This window comes from Macaca mulatta, chromosome 12, assembly GCF_049350105.2.
Source record: "Macaca mulatta isolate MMU2019108-1 chromosome 12, T2T-MMU8v2.0, whole genome shotgun sequence".
Lineage (NCBI taxonomy): Eukaryota > Metazoa > Chordata > Mammalia > Primates > Cercopithecidae > Macaca > Macaca mulatta.
Window position 1 is genome coordinate 64,631,219 of NC_133417.1, and position 26,842 is coordinate 64,658,060.

Below are 26,842 nucleotides of genomic sequence, written 5' to 3' on the forward strand. Positions count from 1 at the left end.
CTTCTGATAATCCAGAGTGGTTACACCAAGGAAATTTGACCCACGGGGTCTATAAGGAGAGTCATAGAGTGTTAGATGTGGTAGGGGTCATCTTCATTTACTAGTAAGGAAATTGAGTGACCCAAAGAAGGGATGTGATTCCCTGTGGGCTCACAGAGAATGCTAACAAATGAACCAGAGCCCAGGTCCTGTGCTGGACTCTCCCACCTATTCCAGGTTCTGCCCCTTTGCCAAAGTATTAAGGTCTTGCTTAACTTATTTACTTCCATTCTTCTTCTCAGGCTGCCAATAATGGGTTTATTATATACCAAACTCCAGACCAGAGCGAATCCTTCCAAAGGTACTCTACATTGGAATATTGACACATCTTGATTCCGGACTCTTTTGCCTTCCTAATTACAGAAGTAAAAATGGACAGTTCTAAGCAATCATGTAATTGTGAAAGTTATCTCTTCCAACCCACCTCAGGCACCAAAGTATATTTTATCAATGTGGTTTTCTTTGTGTTAAGCTACTTTTCAAATATTGGTTACATTTACCAATAGAATTGACATCCTAATGAATCAATCTATTTAAGGCAAAACTTATTTTAACACTGTCATTTTAAGTCATTTGGACTAAAGAAAATTATATTATTTTATTGTTAACTCTGGTGCACACTGCCTCATTTTTGATGCTAATCTGATGAAATAGACTACTTATTGCCTGTATGTGGGTACTGTTATATTTCACTCTCCAATTTACTCTCCAGTTACACCTCATACCCTTAATTTTTCCTTCACTCTCACTCCAACTTATGTCCTCTTTTGACTCATGCCAGACTTCAGGCCCTTGCCTGCATTTTTCTCAGCCTTTTCTTTCTCCCTTCTCCACCCAGCTGGGATACCACATCCTCTGTCCCCTTGTTCCTCTGGTGTGCTCACCTGGCCAACTCAGAACCTGCGGTCTCCACTTTCTTCTTCATGCTTTTTTTTTTTTTTTTTTGGAGACAGAGTCTCACTCTGTTGCCCAGGCTGGAGTGCAGTGGCACTACCTCAGCTCACCTCAACCTCCACTTCCTGGGTTCAAGCAATTCTCCTGCCTCAGCCTCCCGACTAGCTAGGATTACAGGCATACGTCACCACACCTGGCTAAGTTTTTTGTATTTTTAGTAGAGATGGGGCTTCACCATGTTGGCCAGGCTAGTCTTGAACTCCTGACCTCAAGTGATCTGCCCGCCTTGGTCTCCCAAAGTGCTGGGATTGCAGGCATGAGCCACCTCGCCCGGCCCATGCTCTCTTTTTCCTCAACTTTACTGAAGTCAACTGAGGATAGGTGGAGGAAATCAGTCAGTTCTCCCAATGGCTGTCACTATAAACAATATGGCTTTTAATTTCATCTGGGCCCTCTATTGCTCTTCTGCAATCCTTGTATTTGATTTTACCTTAGTCAGTGTCCTCTCCTATTTTTCTCATTGAGTATTTCAAATTTATTACTCTTTTCAAGCTAAGATCCCAGGCTAGGTGTGGTGCCTTATGCCTGTAATCCCAACACTTTGGGAGGCTGAAGTGGGAGGATCACTTGAGCCCAGGAGTTTGAGAGCAGCCTAGGTAACATTGAAATCACCTGTCTCTAGGAAAAAAAAAAAAATTAATGTTGGAGGTCGAGACTGCAGTGAGCTAGAGTTGCACCACTGCACTCCAGCCTGGGCAACTGAGCCAGACCCTGTCTCTAAAAAATTTTTAAACTTTTTAAAAGACCCCATCTGCTACCAATCTTTCTCAGCAGACCTTGCCTTCTAGTACACAAGAAAATGGGAGACCATTACATACAGACAAACACCTTCAAATGCTTATCTGCAGTTCTTCTCTTGTGGCCTCAGAGAAGAAGGCATGCTTCCCCAGCCCACCCAAACCAGTTCCTCTTTCTGCTTAGGACTGCCCCTCTCATTTTATCTTCTCCAAGATCTTCCATTAATGATTCCCTCTCCCCACTGCATCATCAGCTGCTCTCTGTCCATTATTTTTGTTTTTGTTTTTCCTCTCAGCTTCTAAACTTGTGAACCTCTTTCTTTCCCCTTTAGAAAAAAACCCTTCTTCAACCCTTCTTTCCCCTCTGGCCCAGTCCCTTTCCTTTCTGTCTCCATCATACTTCTTGAAATCTCATGTTCCTCATCTCCTAATTTCCCTTTCAATTTTTTTTTTTTTTTTTTTTTTTTTTTTTGAGACAGAGCGTTGCTGTGTCACCCAGGCTGGAGTGCAATGGTACAATCTCAGCTCACTGCCTCTGCCTCCTGGGTTCAAGCGATTCTCCTGCCTCAGCTTCCCAAGCAGCTGGGATTACAAGCATGCACCACCACACCTGGCTAATTTTTTTTTTTTTTTTGTATTTTTAGCAGAGACGGGGTTTCACCATGTTGGGCAGGCTGGTCTCAAACTCCTGACCTCAAGCGATCCACCCACCTCGGCCTCCCAAAGTGCTGGGATTATAGGCGTGAGGTGCCACACCTGGCCTTCCCTTTCACTTTTAAACTCACTTCCATCTGGATTCTGGCTTCACCACTCTGCTACATTTCCATTGGCTAAGATGGTCATTGGTTTCCTAATTCCTAGAATCCAATTTTATCTGACTTCGCCTCTCCAGTATTCAGCAATTGGATCAATATTGACTTGTTTTTCAAAACAGGGTCTTGCTCTGTCACCCAGACTGGAGTTCAGTGGCACGTTCATAGCTCACTGTAGTCTCAAACTCCTGGGCTTACGGGATCCTCCTGCCTTGGCTTCTTGAGTAGGTGGCAGTACACATGGGTGCCACCACAGCTGGCTAATTATTTTATTTTTTGTAGAAATGGGGTCTTGCTTTGTTGCCCATGCTGAACTTGAATTCCTGGGCTCAAATGATCCCCCTGCCTTGGCCTCCCAAAGTGTGAAGAGGGATAGGTGTGAGCCACTACCCCCAGCCTATTTATTCTCTAAAAAATGCACACAAAATCTCTTAGCAAATGCCTCGCTTCACAATTGGTGGTCAATTTATTTCTTGTACTGTATGCCTAACATAAAAAACCCAATCTAGAGATTTTTTTTTCAATAAGGATCAACTCCAGCATTTTTACTTTTACTTAAAAGATAAAACAACTTTATTACGACATCACCATTATATACAGCTGTGCTTTTCACATCAATTTGGCTTAGTTCTTGGAGGAAAGTCTTAATGACTAAAATTGTAGACAGATCATAGGACAAGAGAACTAGTCTAACAGTCTAACAAATTCAATAAGAAATCAGGACAACTGTAGACTATATAAAAACTGTCTTAGAAAATTATTTACAACTTTATCATAGTGTAAATACTCTAAATGTAAAATAAATCTATGGATTTTATACAAAAATACTCTAAAGTACAAATGTAAGTTAAATGCTGAATAAAACATTCACCTTTTCCAGTGGATGCTATTACTAAGAACATAATCTAGGTGTCAAAACTTAAAGTCATAACCACAAAGCAATGTTTTCTTAATCACTCATAATTTTAAATCTGTTAGTAGTCGTCACAAGGTTTAGAGTTCTACTGAAAAAGTCTCATTTTTACAAATGCAACTCATACACTTTCCTTCATGGACCCTTTCTCTGTTTAACACGTGTAAAAAAAGTAAAACAAAATTCTTAGTCCAAAGTTGACATGCTATGTGAAGTACATAAATTGCAAAATTATCAATCTTAAATACCTAGTTGATTCTCTTTACAAGAGAAACAGTCATGTAATACATCAGAAAATACAAAGCACACTGCTACAGGGTACCTACTCAATCTAAAAATAATGTTCCCACACTTCAGAAAATGTTAAGTACTAAATCTTTAAAAGTCATTGTTTTATGAACAGTTATAAACAGAAAAAACTCTTCATATTTACATAATATTGGTATGAAATAACTTTGGAATAATATAAGAAGCATTTTGCCAAGAGGAATCATTTTGCTGTATAAAAAGTAAGCAGAAGCCAGGTGCGGTGGCTCATGCCTGTAATCCCAGCACTTTGGGAGGCCGAGGCAGGAGGATCACCTGAGGTCAGGAGTTCGAGACCAGCCTGGCCAGCATGGTGAAACCCTATCTCTACTAAAAAATATAAAAATTAGCCGGGCATGGTGGTGGGCACCTGTAATCCCAGCTACTCAGGGGGCTGAGGCAGGAGAATCGCTTGAACCTGGGAGGCGAAGATTTACAGTGAGCCAGGATCACGCCATTGTACTCCAGATCACTCTCAAAAAAAAAAAAATTAAAATTAAAATTAAAAAGTAAGCATGTCTTATTGTTTATTTTTCTCCATTGCTAAAAATGACTATTTTGAAACAAGGTTGATAGAGTTTACAGTTCAATTTTTACTTTGAGGTACTAATTTTGCATTTGGCCAGATGCTCTTAAAAATTAAAAAGTAGACATGTCACCTAGTAATATGCCAATTTTAATTTTCTAAGAGGTTTTGTAAAAAAACTTCTATTAAAATAGACATATCCTAGTTACCAATCACATTCATATAGAGAAAATGCACATTAAACATATTACTGTACAAACAATTTGGACTTCAGTTCCAGCTTTGGAGTCCTCTCCATTCTATTAATTAGGGTGATAAACATGGCATTTAGCAGGCTATTAACTGTGGATACCAGCACATGCCTAAGATCTAAACAACTGAAAAAGTACTTAAGAGTTCTACTTTGAAGCAGAGTAAATACTGACACTGGAACATTTTAAGTGACTAATTTTTTGTAACATATTAGTGCAAATTAGAAAACTTTGAGAAGAATTTAGTCATGGAAAGAAGGAAGCATAATCTCATCTTCATTCACTCCTTGTGCATATCGAACTGCTGAGAAGCCCGCCAGGTGCAAACGGTGCCTTTGGAAGACGAACCAAATCAGTACGCCCATGAGAACTAAGATACTTAGTGTGGCAACTGCGATAGCTATGGATGTGTAATCAGGGCCTGGAACAGGAAAAGGTTTGATGTTGGAGGACAGAATACAAAAGTGATCATTATTGATTTTATACATTATGGGTTGTGTCACACACGTAAACCTGTAAGCTGTGTACAGACATAATAAATCTGATTGTTTCATAGCACTAACATAGAATTCAAACTCATCATCAGATCAAAAGAAACACTTGAGTGATTTCTTTTCAAATGTAAGTGTTTTCCTTTTCATTCAAATCCTCTTCATTGAGATAGGAATTTTCTTCCAAAGACATTAATGTGCTGTGATTATTCTCACATTCCCTTCCTAACACCAATTTGGGAATATCACCACCTGTATATTATCCTACTTTGATAGCAAATCGCTAAAAGCTATAAATTTTTGTGATTGACTTACCTGGGGCCAAATAAAGTATTATTTGCTTCAAAATGATTTAAGCCTCTCAGATGAGTTCATTTAGTGCAGCTGCTGTTCCAAGCCCCTTATCTGCATGCTGCCCAGATGGATTCGCTCTGTTCCATGACTTTACATACCATTGCTATGCACATTACACATCTCATCCCTCTATGGATAACTCAAAATGGCCAACATAGAACTTTTGATTTACAACAACCTAACTCTGCTCCCACCCAACCCCCAAATCTTCCAGTTGCTTTCCATTCCACTCAGAATAAAACCAGAACTCAAGCCTTGCTTCCAAAGCTCTGTATGTCTAGCACCTACCTGTCAGTTCTTCCCTGAGCGCTCAGCAAACTCGTTCTGCCCTAGGCTCTTTGCTCCAACTGGTACCTCTGTCTGTTATGCCCTTTCCCTTGATATTTGCTTGGCTTGATTTTTTAGATCTTAGCTTCAATGTCTCCTGCTTCTAGGCGTCTTCCCTGGTATCCTAGAGTAGCTATCCACCTAGTCTCCATCACATAGAGTTTATAACAATTTGATATTTTCCTCTCTTCAAAAAATTGACCTATTTACTTCTCTTTCTTCACCAGATTGTAATTTCTGTGAGAACAGATACCTTATCTGTCTTGTTCTCAGGTGCATCCCAGTGTGCAAAACAGGGCATGGCATATAGTAGACACTCTGTTTACTGACTCAATGTGTGTATACATGGATACTGATTACCTAGAATTGAGGTTTTATCTTTAATATTTACATACCAGAAGCGAAATTTTTATGCAAGATCTTTAAAAATGTTACTGTGAAAAATTTGGAGCTCTTTCTCCAGAAATGAAGTTAATATAATATTTTAATGGTAATTTTATGTATTAATTCATAATGAAATGTAAGTTCAAATTATGATTTTTTATAGATACCCTGAATGTTTTCAATAACTAAATCCAGTTTTGCATTGTTTTAAAATTAACCATGAGTTTTATAGGATTAGGAAGAAAGGAAGCAAATTAACTGCAGAAGTAGACCTTTAAGCTTTTATATAATCAAACTATAGAATAAAATACATCTCAAGAGCATTTTAAAAGAAATTACTTCCCTAATACCCTGGCAACTTCTGTTTTTCTTAGGAAAGAATTATATGAAATGTAGACTGGAGTCCTAGTCATCTTGTGCATTTATTGTCCCTTGTAATCTATTTTTCAGGGGGAAATCTCTATGACTTAATCAAGATATTTGGATATACTTTAAGGACTAAATACTTCAAGACCAAGTACAGAATTTTGTACTAATTGGATTGTGCATTTATTTCCTGACTGTTCTGCAAAAAGTTTCCTAAGGACAGGTTCCATACTTACCCAGAGGCATTTTGCAGACAACTCTTCCAAAGCCATGTTCACATTCAACATTTTTCCAAGTTTCATTTGAAGCTATCAACATGCTACATTTTCCAATACCACTCTTACTTTTATTTTCCCATTTGACAAATGTCACTTCTGATCCATCTAACCAACTCCAAGACTGGTCTGAAGAAAGAAATTAAATATAACTATGTTTACTGACACTAAACTGGGGTTCATGTAACTCATCAGAACTGTGCTGTCCAATATGATAGCTACTTGTTAAAATAAAATGCATTAAAAAGGAAAAAAAAATCAGTCCTTCAGTTGCACTACTCACATTTCAAGTGCTCAAGAGCCACATGTGACCAGTGACTACTATATTGGACAGTGCAGATATAGAACATTTCTGTCTTTGTAGAAAGTTCTATTGGACAACACAGATAGAGAATGTGGTGTTTCGATTAAAGTGTAGAATACTTGCACATTTATTTTGTGAGGGAGAGATTTCTAAGGACCCATATACTTCCCCTAGTCTAATTTCAAAAAGTCATATCATGAAAGACATGCTGGTGGAAGACGAAGGGTGCCGAAACCTCCATCCCCAGCCTTCTCCCACACCACCACCAGGACTTCATCTTTGTTTTCCAGCTGAAGTGGCACCACCTTGTGGTGACAGTGTAAACACGATTTAGGATTCATTTGGACAACTTGGAATCCTTGTATTTTTTGACAAGTACTTAACATTTTAGAATTCACATTTTAATAATTTAAAATTCAACTTTGCATAAAATGTGAAAAAACTTTCTTTTCTGTCATATTTGTACTCTTAATTTGTTTCTACCAATTCCAAGTTCACCCAAACCCTATTTACATAATATTGGTATGAAATAACTTTGGAATCATATAAGAAGCATTTATCTATATCTACTATTTCTTATTAAAAAATCCTTCCAAAAATTTTCTTTGAATCAATTATCTGCAATTTTATAGGTTGGCACGAAAGTAATGGGAAAAACTGCAATTACTTTTGCATCAACCTAACACTAAGCCGGTTTTTAAAGATTACTATTAAGATTTAATTTTAACCAATGGTAAAAAATATTCTTAGAGAGAAGGGAATAACAAGAAGATAACTGTCTGAACAACAAAGTTATAAGCTGCAAATCCACGCGGTGACAGACACTAGAACTCTAAGAGAAGGCAGGCATGGGCTCCTTGTGGGGACACAGACATTGCTGAGAAGAAAATATCCTGATGTTGATCCAAGGATCCCAGAAATAAGCCTCTAGAATGATTCTACTTTATTAAACATGATTTTCTGTGTCATTAGTGGTTTCCATCACTGCTAAGTTAACTCATGGATTCATTCAAAATTTATAACCGTCCAGAACAGCCAGCGACCTAGTTTATTTATCCATAAGAGGCACCTGAATTAGCCATCACTTAACATTCTTTAGCAAGGATGACTTGTTATTTAGGATGAGTTAGAACTCTCTTTGCACACTACACATACAATTATTTCACTTACCAACAGAATGTTGAGATAATCCAAGCCAAACTCTCATGGTAATATTATTATTTTCCCTCATCAGTCTGCTCACAAATTTATTCTCATCTTCATCTTTTATGGAAATGATAGTTGCAGACTGATCTGTTGAAGGAAAACAAATTCTCAATTAGCTTTATGGAAACTAGAGAAGTAGTTTATTCTCAACTAACCATTTGAAAAATATATATATTATTAACAAGATCATTGATAAATTCAAGCCTTACACAGAGACAGTTTTTAAAAACTGGTATTTAGGTCAAAATTTTATAAGTACTTCCAAAAAAAAAAATCACTTCCAAACATGTATAAATAAATTTTGTGCTTCTTCAAACTATTTATCTGTCAATATTTTTTTGGCCCTGGAACTGCCTACCCATGAGCTCTCTCTCACTGTTCAGATGAGAAAAGAGAAAGAGTTATATAACCTCCCAATGTCACTTAGCTAGGATATGTGGGAGCTGGAATTTGAACCCAGACCCTCATGCCTCCAAGTCTGAAGTGCTTAACCTACATATTATTTTTACAGTAAACCACTCTGTTTTCTCCTTTAGGAGAAAAAGGTTTCTGACTTTCAAAACATACATATAGCTTACAACAGTTCCCATCATGTGTATACAGGTATAACACCCAATGGTTCCCACACAAAAGTTCCCAGTAATTAGAAGATTTTTCAATCAGTCAAGTGTCTCTACAATGGTTATCAGAATAAATTAGATAAATGCCACCCATCTACCTGGCTAATTTGCTACCCAAGGAAGCAGGTAAACAAATTTTGGTCTTTGAAATACTCTAGGTAGTTTCCCTGGAAGTCATTTTACAGTTTGACTATGGATCAAATTTGTCATGGGAAAGAGCCGATCATTGCTACTCTTTCTAAAATAGCTAAATCTGAAGGCAAAAATCCCTGTCCTTTGTGGTGGTCAGAGGATGCGGCCAATCCTATTGCAGAACGGATGGACAACCATACTACTTTGATTTGTTACCCTGGTGAGGCTAAGCTTATGTATTAATAACCAAGCAGTGGAACAACTATAATTTTTATTTACTACTTAGTTAACGTTACAAAAATTTTACCTCTTAATTCTTTTTTCTAAGCATGTCTAGCTATAGGTAAAACCATTTCAATTCGTCAGTAGTTTTGCTTAGCAGTTCACTTAGCCACTTTTCTTATTTTAAATTTATTATTTTTTATTATTTATTTTATTTATTATTTTTTTTGAGATGGAGTCTTGCTCTGTCACCCAGGCTGGAGTGCAGTGGCGCAGTCTTGACTCACTGCAACCTCTGCCTCCCTGGTTCATGCGAGTCTCCTGCCTCAGCCTCCCGAGTAGCTGGGATTACAGGTGCATACCACCACACCCAGCTAATTTTTGTATTTTTAGTAGAGACAAGGGTTCTCCATGTCGGTCATGCTGGTCTTGAATGGCTAACCTCGTGATCCTCCCACCTCGGCCTCCCAAAGTGCTGGGATTATAGGCGTCAGCCATCACGCCCAGCCACCACTTTAAAATTCTACTTCTTCCCACTTACTAGTTTCCATGTACTTATTATTAACATTGATAATTTTTTTTTTTGAGATGGGGTCTTGCTCTGTCACTCAGGCTGGAGTGCAGTGGCACCATCTCGGCTAGCTGCAACTTCTGCCTCCTGGGTGCAAGTGATTCTCCTGCCTCAGCCTCCCGAGTAGCTGGGACGACAGGTGTGTGCGACCACACCCAGCTAATTTTTGTATTTTTAGTAGAGATAGGGTTTCACCATATTGGCTAGGATGTCTCGATCTCTTGACCTTGTGACCCGCCCGCCTTGGCCTCCCAAAGTGCTGGGATTACTGGCATTTTTAATGGCTATTCCAATATTTCATTGAGTTCCTATGTCATAAGATGCTTAACCATTTCCCTACCACTGGGCAATTAGTTTATAGTGCTATTAGAAATGGAAAGTGCTTTAAAAATATTTTCAAAAATATAATCATTGCTTCAAATTACATCCTTAACAAACATTTCTAAAAATTATTGAGTCATAAGAAAATCAACAAATTTTAACTCACCATGTTTGGAACACAATTTTTTGGCCTCTGAAAAACTGTGCAATGCCTGATCAGACGTGTAACAATGACCCTTGTACTGGATCCACCGTGACCCATTCTCTTTTACTGTTGGACATCTTGATGAATATGTAAGATGGGACAGCTTTTTAGCTATAAAAATGTTAGACACAGTTATAACAATGCATGGAAAAAACAGACTAATTCAATGTCTAATTCAAAATCTAATTCAATGTCCCTGATTGGAACTGTTGCTTTTGCGGTTAAGAAGCATTTAATTCATACCAGAGAAAGCCACAGCCCACACTCTATAAATACATATTTTAATTTTTTGGAATACCGTTTAAAAAACGTAGATGATAGAAGCAGAAAATGCCTTAGCTTTCTAAGACTGATTTGGACTAAAGTAAAAACAATGAGAAAGACTAGAAAAAGAAGTAAAGACAGGCCAAGCAGACCTGAAACTACTCTGAAATAATAATTACAATTATTTCTTTCTTTGGATTCCTTTTTTTGTTTATTTTTTTTTTTTAGTAGAGACGAAGTTTCACCATGTTGGCCAGGCTGGTCTCAAACTCCTCACCTCAAGTGATTCGCTCACCGCAAGTGATTTGCCCTCCTCAGGCTGCCAAAGTGCTGGGGTTACAGGCATGAGCCACCGTGCTTAGCCCCTTGGATTCCTTTTTATTTTGATAATCGAAATAAATCTAGTTTTACTTAGTCATAAAAGAACTATTTTTAAAAAATATTTTTTTTAAATTGCTAATTTGTTTTACAAAGCGTAATATATCAGCACCACAACATCACTCAAACAAAAAAAGACTAGGAGTGGCTTCTTAGCTCTTAAAAATGCCCCTGGTTTCCATTTAAATTGATTTTTAATTGTGCTGAGTAACAGAAGCAGCCTGGGGAATGCAGCTTTTGCCCCTTAACACCTGTTTTTAATTCCAACAGAAGAGCATATGAAAACTGGAAAGTAAATTGTCAATGTTGTATTAGTGAGGTACAGATTATCTGAATCAAATATCTGACCTGGTACCAGTCAGTAATCTCAACCCAGACTATTGCTTTGTGATGCATTCTGTATGGTCTGTATGTCCTTCAGTAAGTAAAGGCATTTCCTGTTTTTTTCTCCAAATCTCTGCTTGGCAGAGTCCTTACTTGTGGTCTCTGTGATTAGAGAAGGATGGCGGCTGCTGTTTCTTTCATCATCAAGAGACTCTTTAGTGGCCCTTGGTTCCTTCTGCTGCTTCTCTGTCTTCTGTTAGAAACCAGACTTGATCTTTTTGAACTTTGGTTATTTGATTGGCGTTTGCCTCCATTCTTCTCACTAATGCTACCAATTTGAGTACTAAGTCTTCAGTTCAGCAGTTGGACTCCTGGGTAAGTTTCCCAGCTGCTGCAGATCAAAATGCATTTGCCAAATTCATCTATACAATCTATAGAACTTCTCACAACTCCTCATTAATGCTGCTGTTGAAAAGAAATGTTACTAGTAAGTTCTTGTTTGACATTTTCTATTCTGATGAAAATGGTTGGGCAAAGGTATATTGCTGATTACTTAGTGTTGCACTGGGCTCAACTGTTAATGCAAAACTTCTTGAACATTGGCTATCACGGCATCATTAGGATAGGGAACTTTTCTGAAGGGTTTGACTCTTTTTTTTTTTTTTTTTTTTTTTTATTTCTCACACTGGCACCATAAGGAAATGCCTTATCTTTGGTCTATTTGTTTCTAGTATAGTCTGCAACTGGGGTCTCTTAGGTTGCATACATTTTTTTTTCTTCCTGTTCTTCATGAAGTTTTGCTTCCAACTCTTTTTTTTTTGGAAGGGCCTGCATCATGGTAAGTGTGTTATATTCCTGTTCAAGAAGATCCATTTTTTTTTAACTGTGGTAAAATACACATAACATAAAATTTATCATCTTAACCATTTTGGTTTTGTTTTGTTTTTAGAGACAGGGTCTTATTCTGTCACCCAGGTTGGAATGCAGTAGTGCAATCACAGCTCACTGCAGTCTCAAACTCTTGGGTGCAATAGAGTCTCCTGCCTCAGTTTCCCAAGTAGCTGGGATTACAGGCATGCACTACTGTGTCCAGCTAATTTTAAAATTTTTTTTGTAGAGATGGAGTCTCACTCTGTTGCCCAGGCAGGTCTTGAACTCCTGGGCTCAAGCCATCCACCTGTCTCAGCCCCCCAAAGTGCTGAGATTACAAGCATGAACCACCACATCTGGCCTTAACCATTTTTCAGTGTACAGTCCCGTGGCACCAAATGCATTCACTCTGCTGTACAACTATCACCACCATCCATCTCTAAAACTTTTCTATCTTGCAAAATTGAAACTCTATACCCACTAAACAATAACTCCCCATATTCCCCTCCATCTTGTCCCTGGTAACTGCCATTCTACTTCCTGTCTCTATGAATTTGAGAACTCTGGGTACTACCTCATATAAATGGAATCATAGAGTATTTGTCTTTTTGTGACTGGCTTATTTCACTTAGCATACTGTCTTCAAGGTTCATCTGTGTTGCAGCACGTATCAGAACTTCCTTCCTTTTTAAGGCTTCTTCCCCATTTGTCCATCCATGGACACTTGGGGTGCTTGCATCTTTGGCTATTATGAATTATGCTGCTATGACATGGTTGGACAAACACCTGTTTGAATCCCTGCTTTCAGATGTTTTGAGTATATACCTGAAGTGCTGGATCACATAGTAATCTTATGTATATGCTTTTGAGGAATTGCCACACCATTTTGCACAGTGGTTACACGGTTTTATATTCCTACCAGCAATGCATAAGGGTTCCATTTTCTCCACATCCTCACTAATGCTTGTTATTCTCTGGTTTTTTTGAAGATCCAGTTTTTAAAGTTAGCTCTTGTATTAGTTTCCTTGGGCTGCCATAATAAATTCCACAAAATTGGTGGCTTAAAACAACAGAAATGTATGCTCTCACAGTTCTGGAGGCTAGAAGTCTGAATTGAAGGGGTTAGGATTGGTTCTCATTGGAGGCTCTAATGGAGAATCTGTCTCGTGCCTCCCTCTCATCTTCTGGTGGTTGCCGACAATCCTCGGCTTATCACTCTGTCACTGCAATCTCAGCCTTTGTCATCACGTGGCCTTCTTCCCTCTGTATGTCTGTATCTCCCTCTTATAAGGACACTAGTCATTGGATTTAGGGCCCACCATAATCCAGTATGTCCTCATCTCAACTACCTACATCTGTAAACTCTATTTCTCAATAAAGTGACAGTCTAAGGTTCTGACTGGACAGCAATCTTTGGGGAGGAGGCATTATTCAACCTGGCAGAGCACAGAACTTACGTCTGGTCATCTTATCATTCTCTATCCCATAAAGTCTGTTTCTCTATTTCTGCATGCCTTATTTCTCATGGATTCCAATTGTTGTTCTAAAAAGTTACATTTGTTTTCTGTGCCTAACAACTGAGAAGTCAGTTCTTGATTGTACCTTGATTCCTCATTGTTTATATCATTCTCCCTTTCTTTTATTAACCTGCTTCTCTAAAGTTTTCACATCTTCTTCTGCCTGAATCTGTTCAACCAAATGTTGAATCTGCCGTTCAAGATTCTTCAGAGCAGAAAACATGGTGAGCACTGAGAACCAGAGGCTTTGGAAACTAATGCCACCACCTCCCTGCCTATCCTGCAGGCCTCTGCAGCCTCTGGTAGTTTTTTTTTTTTTTTTTTTTTTTTGTGATCTTCCTCAAGGTTCATGCTTTATCCACCAGGGGTGACCCTAAGTCCAGCCTCTAATGGAAGGGGCTCTTCCCTTAAATTTTAAGGATCATGTAAGTTTGGAAAATGCTTGGTTACACAAGGTTAAACAGACTTCATTATTACAGAAACTCTCTTAGAACCTTTGGCCGGGTGCAGTAGCTCACACCTATACTCTCAGCACTTTGGGAGGCTGAAACAGGAGGATTGCTTGAGCCTAGGAGTTCAAGACCAGCTTCAACAACATTGTGAGACCCTATCTCTACAAAATGTTTTAAAAATTAGCTGGGTGTGGTGGCACGTGCCTGTGGTCCCAGCCACTCAGGAGGCTGAGGTGGGAGGACTGCTTGAGCCCAGGAGGTCAAGGCTGTAGTGAGCCATGTTCATGCCACTGCACTCCAGCCTGCGCAACAGAGCAAAAAACACTGTCCAAAAAAAAAAGAAAAGATAAGAACCTTTAATATGATAAATCACATGAGGTGTTTCCCAAATTTATATGTGTGGGACCCTTTTTTGAAATAAGCATCTCAGCCTTTGTAAAACATTGCTAAGTGAAATTAGAATTCACAAATTCTAGGGTAGAATTTACCTGGTGACAGAACAAATGAAAGTCTTTGGGAACAAATTCCCTGAGTGCTTATATTGTATTTGTTTCCATTTACAAAGTATCAAAATCATTTTCATATAATTTGTGAATAAATCTTTAAATAAAAATTCCACTGAGCATTTAATTATGTGCATAAATTATGTCACATTTTAGTAAATGTACTGTTACTGAAATTCAAGTCTTACATTTTGTAGGTTTATAACAAATAGCACCATCCTTAACAGAGTTGCATTTTTCATGTTTCCAAGTTCCTTTTGGGTCCAAGAGGACACAATTTCCAGGAGATGTTTGGCCTTTCCATGGAATGTAGTCAAATATACTACCATCAGACCATTCAAAACTTGATTCACTTCCCTGTTGTAAGAATAATAGAGATAATCTGAACCTAGATGTATGACTTTAAAAAGAATATAAAGAACAACATACATACTTCAAGAAATATTATAATGGAATATTAATTATTTGCTTCCAGTATTGTAGGTCTGAACCTACTATTATTGTAGGTCTGACTGACTTCTGATGCATTGATTCAGGACATTTGCTCTGGCACCGTTTATGGAGGATTTTAAACTTAGAGACAGAGTTATTATACCTGGTCTTTAGATTTTTTTAAAGGATGAGTTTACATAACACTTGAAATTAAACAACATGCAAATGGCTTCGAGTTGTCACAATGACAAATTTATAATCCCAACCTTCATATTGTTCTGAATATTGTTTTCTATGTTATATAGTTTTGTGTTTTGTGTCTCTGGCTACATTTTTCACACTACAGAGGACATCAAGCAGTAGGGAGCTAGAAAAGAGAAATACTTCCCAAGAAACTCAAAATGGGAAGACTATTTTTGAGTTTTCCTTGAATTTATCTTAACTTGCTATCCTTTTAAAAAATTTTGCCCTAAATTTTGTTCTAAAGATTATTTAAATTAGAACTACAACTCTAGTCTCAATAGATAACCATTTTTTGTATACAAGACTTTATTGTAAGTACATAAATGATTAAATAATATGATTCAAATAGTGGCACAGATATGTTTACTAGCAGAATTAATCTTAAGTAGTGTAATTTTCTAGAGGAAAAGTGGGAAGAAAGTATGCATTTATTAGTCCTAACCATGTGGAGAATTTTAGATGGTAACTTGTATAAACTTTTGTGTTAAAGTCTCAATGAAATTATTATTACCCTGATTTTCTACATGAGGAAATAAGGTTGCAAAGGCTAAATAACTTGCTCATGATCACCCAGCATATAAATAGAAGATCCACTACTGGTACTGAAACTCAGGGTTTTCTGATTCTATGCTATTTCATTTTTACCAGCTTTCCAATTTGTCTGTCCCAACTAGGCTATAGAGGTGTTGTTGAGATATTCATCCACTGGGCCCTTGGGATGGCCTGAGCATTTGCCCTAGTGCATTCTGCACCAAAATTTTCTATTTGTTCTATGTTGTAAAAGGTAAGAAAGCACCATGCTATGCAAACGGAGTCCCAGTACTTCATCTATTGTTGTACTTTGTATTAATACTTTACGTTCAGATTTCTAACCCTCAAAATAACACATTTGAAAAGTTTCTGGAAAGCAAAGCAAGACTTACATCGTGACTTGAGAGCCCAACCCATAGTGGAAATCCATCACGTTTTACAATATCTTCCAGGAAGAGCTGGCCATTTTGGTCGTGAACGCTTGCCAAGTGACCTCCACTTTGAGAACACATGTTTAACGCTTCATACCACGTTACCTTTTTTTGAATAACACTGTAAATACCATCTTCATATGGCATAAACTGTGGCAATGTAGTATTATATTCTTCTTTGTAGTCAACTATAATAATTAAAAGCACTGGTGATTAAAATTTAAAGTATTTCAAATATACCTTTTGGATGAGACAACATGCAATCATTTGAAAAGTTAAATAAAACTGGGTTTCTTATTAATAAGGGAGGTCAAATGCATATTTTATTTTTCTTACTGCTATGACACATATCTTAGGCTCTTAAAGTTCTCTGGTTGATATTTTTAAAAGGCATAGACATTTTCTTTCATTTAAGAAGCTTATATATTAGTTGGAGACAGAAACAATGGCTGAAATGATGGCAAAATTATTAACCAGTAGGAACTGTGAAATTGGTAGAGATTCATTTGAATGAGAGGAGTCAGGAAGACTACTTGATAAACCAGGTCTCAAAGGTTAGGTGAAATTAAGACTAAAAAGAAATAAGGTAACCAGAAAGTAAGGAAGTGCTTAAAACAAACACAAACAACAAAGCCACAATGATGAGGTTATTTCAAGGGACATGGGAGCCAAGTGAAAGAGCTACCAAAGGCCAAAGCGGAAAGACTTGAGCAAAATATTACAGAATGCAGTATGTTAGATTATAATCCAAAGTATAAAATAAATAACCATGAACCTATACTAGGTCTAGAAGATTGGAGGAAATTAAGAACAAAAAGAAGGAGAAAGTATGGAAGCGCTACAAACTAACAAATAACAAAAAAACCACAATGATGAGGGTATAAATAAATAACTGAATAAATTTAAAAATTGGGGCCAGGTGCAGTGGCTCACACCTGTAATCCCAGCATTTTGGGAGGCCAAGGCAGGGGAATCACCTGAGGTCAGGAGTTCAAGACCAGCCTGGCCAACATGGTGAAACCCCATCTCTACCAAAAATATAAAAAATTAGCCGGGCATGGTGGTGCATGCCTGTAATCCCAGGTACTTGGGAGGCTGAGGAAAGAGAATCGCTGGAACCTGGAAGGCAGAGGTTGCAGTGAGCTGAGATGGCACCACTGCACTCCAGCCTGGGTGACAGAGCAAGACTCCATCTCAAAAAAAAAATAAAAAATAAAATAAAATAAAAATTGGAGAAAATAGACAAATACCCTGTGTAGAAGAATTTCAAGTTATTTATATAGATACTCCCCTCACAGGAAGGTGGAGGATAACTTTCTACTCTGTTAAGTGTGGATTCTACATAGTGACTTCCTTAGAAAGAGGACAGTTATGGAAAGGAGGAAAACGGATAACTTTGCAGCAGAGAACTTAACAAACACTACCTTGGGCCAGGTGGCCAGTGATAAGTCACATGAATAGTACATGGTGCCCATGTGAAGTGAGAATGCTCCCTCACATCTTTGGTCTTCCTCCAGAAACTTATAACCCCAGTTGAATCATGAGAAAAACATCCGCCAACCCAAACTGAGGGACATTCTACCAAATACATGACCAGTGTTCCTCAAAACTGTTAAGGCCATCAAAAATAAGAAAAGTCTGAGAAACCACCCAGCCAAGAGGAGCCTAAGGAGGCAGGAGTACTAAAGGTAAGGTGGGGTCCTGGATGGGATCCTGGAAAGAAAAAGTATGTTAAATAAAAACTACGGAAATTTGAATAATGTGTGGACTTTAGTTAATAATAATAATAATGATCAATATTGGTTTATTAGTTGTGACAAATGTACCATACTAAAGTAATATGTCAACAGTAGGGGAAATTGTAGGATAGATGGGAACACTCTGTACTATCTTTGCAACTTTTCTGTAACTCTAAAGCTATCCTAAAATGAAAAGTTTATTAAAGATGTAAAAAAAGAAAGAAAGAAAGAAGTTGCTAAACTTCTTGGCAGGAGGAAAACATAAAGGTGCAAGTATGAGGATGGGCATACCCTGTGCCTGGGACAATGAGAGACCAGCTTGATTGAGAAAAAGATGTTTCGCTGAACAAGAATGGGGAAAAACAGGGAACTGGGAGAAGGCCTAGAAATTGGGGATAGAGACTAGTTTCTAAAATGTCTCACAAGTTTACACTGACTCAAAGTAGGTTAGAATAAGGAATCCCTGGAGGTTGCTGGTGGACACGGTCTTGGGAAGTGACTGCGGCGCTGTGAAGTGAGCCGACTAGCCAGCACGCCACCATTACGGGCTCCCACTGAGCAGGAAGCTTAGGGCACAGTGGGAGTAATGAGAGTTTTAGGGCACAGTGGTAATAATTAACAGTTTTTAAGCTGTGAAAAAATTAAAACTAACATATATTTAAAAATAGATTTATTTACAAATTAGGCAAGGTTGAGAGACGTTCACTTTGCACAGAATGTCAAAACTCTTCCCCCACTTTCTTATTTATACAAACCCTATGCATTTTTCAAACCCCAACCAAGTTTCACCTCTTCTTGAAGCCTTTCCTTTTTTCTGTCATTCCCCTTTCCAATGTATCAGTTTTGACTTCCCCACAATTGAAGCCTGTATCAATTAATCTAAGGCTAATTTACATTAAACAATAATAAGGAATTTAATGCTATCTCCACAACTACATTTTACTCCTTAGGGTCAAAACCTTGACAGCAGGGCCCGTGTCTTTTCCTTCCTCGTTAACCTCTGGAACACCTCGCACAGGACTGAACACAGAGGAAGCATTTGATTGTATGATTCCCGCTAGTGGAACTAATAGCCTTATATTCTTCCCCTGGAGTGAAAGAAAACTCTATATTACTATACTTACCCATTTCAATTTTACAAGCAAGAATGCTGTGCTGGTGAAAATAAAGTGTTTCTTCAATAACATTAAAGGTTTTAATATCCCAGAAGCCATCAGTACTTAAACCAGCCAAAAACTTCTCATTTTTTATAGTTGGTCTTCCTGCTCTCCAATGTGTATATGACAGTGGGGTCTTATCAAACCACATAAGAGAATTATCTAGAGAAGAAACATTGTTTTCCTATGCTTAGAGATTAAATCAATACTTGAATTACAGTTATATAGTTAAGATTTCAAACTTGACTGATTTTATCTTTTCCCAACCTTCTAAAAGTTTGTATGATTATGTATAACCCTTTAAGATATTTTCTGATTATAACAGTAAATCATGCTCATTTTTAATTTGACTATAAATGCAAACTACAAATATTGACCTATAATTCCACCATCCTTCAGTAATAACATTTCATTTTTGTCATCAAATATTATTTTCCAGAAGTCATTATATGAAAAAGATACTCGCACATGCATGTTTATAGCAGCACAATTCACAATAGCAAAAATATAGAACCAGCCCAAATGCCCATCAACCAATGAATGGATAAAGAAAATGTGGTAATGTGGTATATATGTACCATGGAATACGACTCAGCCATAAAAAGGAATGAAATAATGGCACTCGCAGCAAACTGAATGGAAATGGAGACCATTATTCTAAGTGAAGTAACTCAGGAATGGAAAATCAAACATTGTGTGTTCTCACCAAGTGGGAGCTAAGCTATGAGGATGCAAAGGCATAAAAATTATACAATGGACACTGGACTCAGGGGGAAGGATGGGAGGGGGTGAAGGATAAAAGATTACACACTAGGTACAGTGTACACTGCTCGTGTGATGGGTACACCAAAATCTCAGAAATCAACACTGAAGAACTTATCTATGTAACCAACCACCACCTGTTCCCCCAAAACCTATTGAAATAAAAAATATTTTATCTTACATATACATTTAATTGCAATGGAAATGAACATGATATTTTATTATTTAAAACATGATTGATACATTATAAAAGTCGCCAAAGAAATCTCTTCTCTGGACATAAACTGTTAACAACTGTGCATACTTACAGTCAATTAATTTTTTTTTCTTTGAGACGGAGTCTCACTCTGTCAACCAGGCTAGAGCACAGTGGCACAATCTCAGCTCACTGCAACCTCCACCCCCAGGGTTCAAGCAATTCTCTGCCTCAGCCTCCCGAGTAGCAGGGATTAAGATGCCCGCCACCACAGCTGGCTAACTTTTGTATTTTTTAGTAGAGATGGGGTTTCACCATCTTGGCCAGGCTGGTCTTGAATTCCTGACCTCATAATCCACCTGCCTCGGCCTCCCAAAGTGCTGCGATTATAGGTGTGAGCCACTGCACCTGGCCAGTCAATTGATTTTTAAGAAGGATGCCAAGACAATTCAGTATGGAAAAAAATAGTCTTCTAAACTGGATATCCACAAGCAAAAAAAAAAAAAAAAAGAGGTTGGACCCCTTTCTTTCACCACACACAAAAATTAAAGTAGATCACAGACATAAATATAAGAGCTACAACTATAAAACCTTTAGAAGAAAACACAAGAGGCCGGGCACCGTGGCTCACCCCTGTAATTGCAGCACTTTGGGAGGCTGAGGTGGGCAGATCACCTAAGGTCAGTAAACCAGCCTGGTCAACATGGTAAAACCCCATCTCTACTAAAAATACAAAAATTAGCTGGGCGTGGTGGTGGGCGCCTGTAATCCCAGCTACTCGGGAGGCTGAGGCTGGAGAACAGCTTGAAGCTAGGAGGCGGAGGTTGCAGTGAGCTGAGATCACGCCACTGCACCACTTCAGCTTTGGTGACAAGAGCAAAAGTCTGTCTCAAAAAAAATAAAGAAAACATAGGAGTAAGTCTTCATAACCTTGGGGTAAGCAAAGCCTTCTTACATATGCACAAATGACAAAAGAAAAACACTTTTGTGATGGATTGCTGGCAAGATGGCCAAATAGGAGCCACTCCAGTCTGCAGCTCCCAGCAAGATTGATGCAGAAGGCGGATGATTTCTGCATTCCCAACTGAGATACCGGCTTCATCCTACTGCGACTGGTTGGACAGTGGGTGCAGCCCACGGAGGGTGAGCCAAAGCAGAGTGGGGCAACGCCTCACCTGGGAAGTGCAAGGGGTTGGGGAATTTTCTCCCCTACCCAAGGGAAGCCACGAGGGACTGGGCGTGAGGAACTCTGGCACAGACACCGCGCTTGTCCCACCGTCTTCACAACTGCAAACCAGGAGATTCCCTCTGGTGCCTACCCCACCAGGGTCCTGGGTTTCAAGCACAAAACTGGGCAGCCATTTGGGCAGACACCAAACTAGCTGCAGGAGTTCTGTTTTTCCCATACCCCAGTGGTGCCTGCAATGCCGGCAAGACAGAACCGTTCACCCCCCTGGAAAGGGGTGCTGAAGCCAGGGAGTCAAGTGGTCTGGCTCGGTGGGTCCCACCCCTACGGAGCCCAGGAAACTAAGATCCACTGGCTTGAAATTCTTGCTGCCAGCACAGCAGCAGTCTGAGATTGACCTGGGACACTAGAGCTTGGTTGGGGGAGGGGCATCCGCCATTGCTGAGGCTTGAGTAGGCGGTTTTACGCTTCTGGTGTAAACAAACCTGCTGGGAAGTTCGAACTGGGTGGAGCCCCTGTAGCTCAGCAAGGCTGCTATGGCCAGACTGCCAGATTTCTCCTCTCTGGGCAGGGTGTCTGAAAAAAAGGCAGCAGCCCCAGTCAGGGACTTATAGCAGACTTAAACGTCCCTGCCTGACGGCCCTAAGAGAGCAGCAGACCTCCCAGCACAGACTTCGAGCTCTGCTAAGGGTCAGACAGCCTCCTCAAGTGGGTCCCTGACCCCCATGTATCCTGACTGGGAGATACCTCCCAGTAGGGGCCAACAAACACTTCATACAGGAGACCTCTGGCTGGCATCAGGCAGGTGCTCCTCTGGGAAGAAGCTTCCAAAGCTTCCAGAGGAAAGAACAGGCAGCAATCTTTGCTGTTTTGCAGCCTCCACTGGTGATACCCAGGCAAACAGAGTCAGGAGTGGACATCCAGCAAACTCCAGCAGACTGGCAGCAGAGGGGTCTGTTAGAAGGACAACTAACAAACAGAAATGAATAGCATGTCCATTCAAAGGCCCCATCCGAAGGTCACCAACATCAAACACCGAAGGTAGATAAATCCACAAAGATGGAGAGAAACCAATGCAAAAAGGCCAAAATTCCAAAAACCAGAATGCTTCTTCTCCTCCAAAGGATCACAACTCTTAGTCAGCAAGTGAACAAAACTGGATGGAGAAAGAGTTTGATGAATTGACAGAAGTAGGCTTCAGAAGGTGGGTAATAACAAATTCCTCTGAGCTAAAGGAGCATGTTCTAACCCAATGCAAGGAAGCTAAGAACCTTGAAAAAGGTTAGATGAATTGCTAACTAGAATAACCTCTGTAGAGAAGAACATAAATGACCTGATGGAGCTGAAACACACAGCACGAGAACTTCATGAAGCATACACAAGTATCAATAGCTGAATTGATCAAGCAGAAGAAAGGATATCAGAGATTGAATAGCAACTTAATGAAATAAAGAGAGAAGACAAGATTAAAGAAAAAAGAATAAAAAGGAATGAACAAAGCCTCCAAGAAATATGGGACTATGTGAAAAGACCAAATCTACATTTGACCGGTGTACCTGAAAGTGACAGAGAGAATGGAACCAAGTTGGAAAACAATGTTTAGGATATTATCCAGGAGAACGTCCCCAACCCAACAAGACAGGCTAACATTCAAATTCAGGAAATACAGAGAATACCACAAAGATACTCCACAAGAGGAGCAACCCCAAGAGACCTAATCGTCAGATTCACCAAGGTTGAAATGAAGGAAAAAATGTTAAGGGCAGCCAGAGAGAAAGGTCGTGTTACTCGCAAAGGGAAGCCCATCAGACTAACGGTGGATCTCTCTGCAGAAACCCTACAAGCCAGAAGAGAGTGGGGGCCAATATTCAACATTCCTAAAGAAAAGAATTTTCAACCCACAATTTCGTATCCAGCCAACTAAGTGAAGGAGAAATGAAATCCTTTACAGACAAACAAATGCTGAGAGATTTTGTCACCACTCGGCCTGCCTTACAAGAGCTCCTGAAGGAAGCACTAAATATGGAAAGGAACAACCAGTACCAGCCACTGCAAAACATACCAAACTGTAAAGAACATTGACACTATGAAGAAACTGCATCAACTAACAGGCAAAACAACCAGCTAAAATCATAATGACAGGATCAAATTCACACGTAACAATATTAACCTTAAATGTAAAGGGGTTAAATGCCCTCAGTTAAAAGACACAGACTGGCAAACTGGATAAAGAGTCAAGACCCATCAGTGTGCTGTATTCAGGAGACCCATCTCACGGGCAAAGACACACATAGGCTCAAAATAAAGGGATGGAGGAATATTTACCAAGCAAAGGGAAAGCAAAGAAAAGCTGGAGTTGCAATCCTAATCTCTGATAAAACAGATTTTAAACCAACAAAGATCAAAAGAGATAAAAAAGGCCATTACATAATGGTAAAGGGATCAATGCAGCAAGAGGAGCTAACTATCCTAAATATATATGCACCCTATACAGGAGCACCCAGATTCATAAAGCAAGTTCATAAAGACCTACAAAGAGACTTGGGCTCCCACACAATAATAGTGGGAGACTTTAACACCCCACTGTCAATATTAGACAGATCAACGAGACAGGAAGTTAACAAGGATATTCAGGACTTGAATGCAGCTCTGGACCAAGCAGACCTAATAGCTATCTACAGAACTCTCCACCCCAAATCAATAGAATATACATTCTTCTCAGCACCTCATCACACTTTTTCTAAAATTGACCACATAATTGGAAGTAAAACACTCCTCAGCAAAAGAAAAAAAAACAAAACAAAAAAAACAAAACAAAAAAAAACCCAGAAACCATAACAGTCTCTCATACCACAGTGCAATCAAATTAGAACTCAGGATTAAGAAACTCACTCAAAACCACACAACTACATGGCAACTGAACAAACTGCTCCTGAATGACTATGGGGTAAATAACAAAATGAAGGCAGAAATAAAGATGTTGTTTGAAACCAATGAGAATGAAGACACAACGTACCAGAATCTCTAGGACACATTTAAAGCAGTGTAGAGAGGGAAATTTATAGCACTAAATGCCCACAAGAGAAAGCAGGAAAGATCTAAAATTAACACTCTAATATCAAAGTTAAAAGAAGTAGAGAAGCAACAGCAAACAAATTCAAAAGCTAGCAGAAGACAAGAAATAACTAAGATCAGAGCAGAACTGAAGAAGACAGAGACATAAAAAAACCCTTCAAAAAATCAATGAATCCAGGAGCTGGCGTTTTGAAAAGATCAACAAAATGGACCACTAGCAAGACTAATAAAGACGAAAAGAGGGAAGAATCAGATAGACGCAATAAAAAATGATACAAGGGATATCACCACTGATGTCACAGAAATACAAACTACCACCAGAGAATACTTATAAATACCTCTACACAAATAAACTAGAACACCTAGAAGAAATGGATAAATTCCTGGACACACACACCCTCCCAAGACTAAACCAGGAAGAAGTCGAATCCCTGAATAAACCAATAACAAGTTCTGAAATTGAGGCAGTAATAGCCTACCAACGGAAACAAGTCTACGACCAGGCAGATTCACAGCGGAATTCTACCAGAGGTACAAAGAGGAGCTGGTACCATTCCTTCTGAAACTATTCCAAACAATAGAAAAAGAGGGATTCCTCCCTAACTCATTTTATAAGGCCAGCTTCATCCTAATACCAAAACCTGGCAGAGACACAACAAAAAAAGAAAACTTCAGGACAATATCCCTGATGAGCATCAATGCAAAAATCCTCAACAAAATGCTGCCAAACTGAACCCAGCAGCACATCAAAAAGCTTATCCACCAGGATCAAGTCGGCTTCATACCTGGGATGCAAGGCTGGTTCAACATATGCAAATCAATAAACATAATCCATCACATAAACAGAACCAATGACAAAAATTACATGATTACCTCAATAGTTGCAGAAAAGGCCTTTGACAAAATTCAACAGCCCTTCATGCTAAAAACTCTCAATAAACTAGGTATTGATGGAACATATCTCAAAATAATTAGAGCTGTTCATGACAAGCCCACAGCCAATATCATACTGAATGGGCAAAAACTGGAAGCATTCCCTTTGAAAACTGGCACAAGATAAGGATGCCCTCTTTCACCACTCCTATTCAACATAGTATTGGAAATTCTGGCCAGGGTAATCAGGCAAGAGAAAGAAATGAAGGGCATTCAAATAGGAAGAGAGGAAGTCAAATTGTCTCTGTTTGCAGATGACATGATTGTATATTTAGAAAACCCCATCACCTCAGCCCAATATCTCCTTAAGCTGATAAGCAACTTCAGCAAAGTCTCAAGATACAAAATCAATGTGCAAAAATCACAAGCATTCCTGTACACCAATAACAGACAAACAGAGAGCCAAATCGTGAGTGAACTCCCATTCACAGTTGCTATAAAGAGAATAAAATACCTAGGAATCCAACTTACAAGGGATGTGAAGGACCTCTTCAAGGAGAACTACAAACCACTGCTCAAGGAAATAAAAGAGGACACAAACAAATGGAAAAACATTCCATGCTCATGGATAGGAAGAATCAATATCATGAAAATGGCCATACTGCCCAAAGTAATTTATAGATTCAATGCTATCCCCATGAAGCCAGCACTGACTTTCTTCACAGAATTGGAAAAAACTACTTTAAACTTCATATGGAACCAAAAAAGAGCCTGCATAGCCAAGACAACCCTGGGCAAGAAGAACAAAGCTGGAGGCATCACGCTACCTGACTTCAAACTGTACTACAAGGCTGCAGTAACCAAAATATCATAGTACTGGTACCAAAACAGATACATAGACCAATGGAACAGAACAGAGCCCTCAGAAATAACACCACACATCTACAACCATCTGATCTTTGACAAATCTGACACAAACAAGCAATGGGTAAAATATTCCCTATTTAATATATGGTGTTGGGAAAACTGGCTAGCCATTCACAGAAAACTGAAACTGGATCCCCCTTCCTTACACCTTATACAAAAATCAACGCAAGATAGATCACAGACTTAAATGTAAGACCTATGACCATAAAAATCCCAGAAGAAATCCTGGAATACCATTCAGGACACAGGCATGGGCAAAGACTTCATGGCTAAAACACCAAAAGCAATGGCAACAAAAGCCAAAATTGACAAATGGGATCTAATTAAACTAAAGAGCTTCTGCATAGCAAAAGAAGTTATTATTGGAGTGAACAGGCAACATACAAAACGAGAGAAAATGTTTGCAGTCTATCCATCTGACAAAGGGCTAATATCCAGAATCTGCAAGGAACTTCAACAAATTTACAAGAAAAGACAAACAACCCCATCAAAAAGTGGGCGAAGGATATGAACAGACACTTCTCAAGAGAAGACATTTATGCAGCCAACAGACACATGAAAAAATGCTCATCATCACTGGTCATTAGAGAAATGCAAATCAAAACCACAATGAGATACCATCTCATGCCAGTTAGAATGGCAATCATTAAAAAGTCAGGAAACAAC

At 38.9% G+C, this 26,842-nt stretch overlaps 1 protein-coding gene across 3 annotated transcripts in view; it reads right to left on the reverse strand.

Annotated features, from left to right (window-relative positions):
- Positions 1-3,084: 3,084 nt before the first annotated feature.
- Positions 3,085-26,842, reverse strand: part of LY75 (lymphocyte antigen 75) — a 94,687-nt gene continuing 70,929 nt past the window's right edge. The window contains exons 29-36 of one of the 3 annotated variants that reach the window (XR_013401991.1): positions 19,125-19,319; positions 16,223-16,449; positions 14,813-14,981; positions 11,436-11,747; positions 10,278-10,427; positions 8,210-8,332; positions 6,697-6,864; positions 3,085-4,959 (exon numbers count right to left, since the gene is read on the reverse strand). Coding sequence is in view for 2 of the 3 variants with exons in the window: in XM_001093552.5 (XP_001093552.3) it covers positions 4,781-4,959; positions 6,697-6,864; positions 8,210-8,332; positions 10,278-10,427; positions 14,813-14,981; positions 16,223-16,449; positions 19,125-19,319 (1,211 nt within the window). In the remaining variant the exon portion in view is untranslated. Of the gene's footprint in view, positions 4,960-6,696; positions 6,865-8,209; positions 8,333-10,277; positions 10,428-11,435; positions 11,748-14,812; positions 14,982-16,222; positions 16,450-19,124; positions 19,320-21,691; positions 21,878-26,842 lie in introns of those variants that run through there. The other 2 variants (XM_001093552.5, XM_077957072.1) reach the window with 2 other exon arrangements.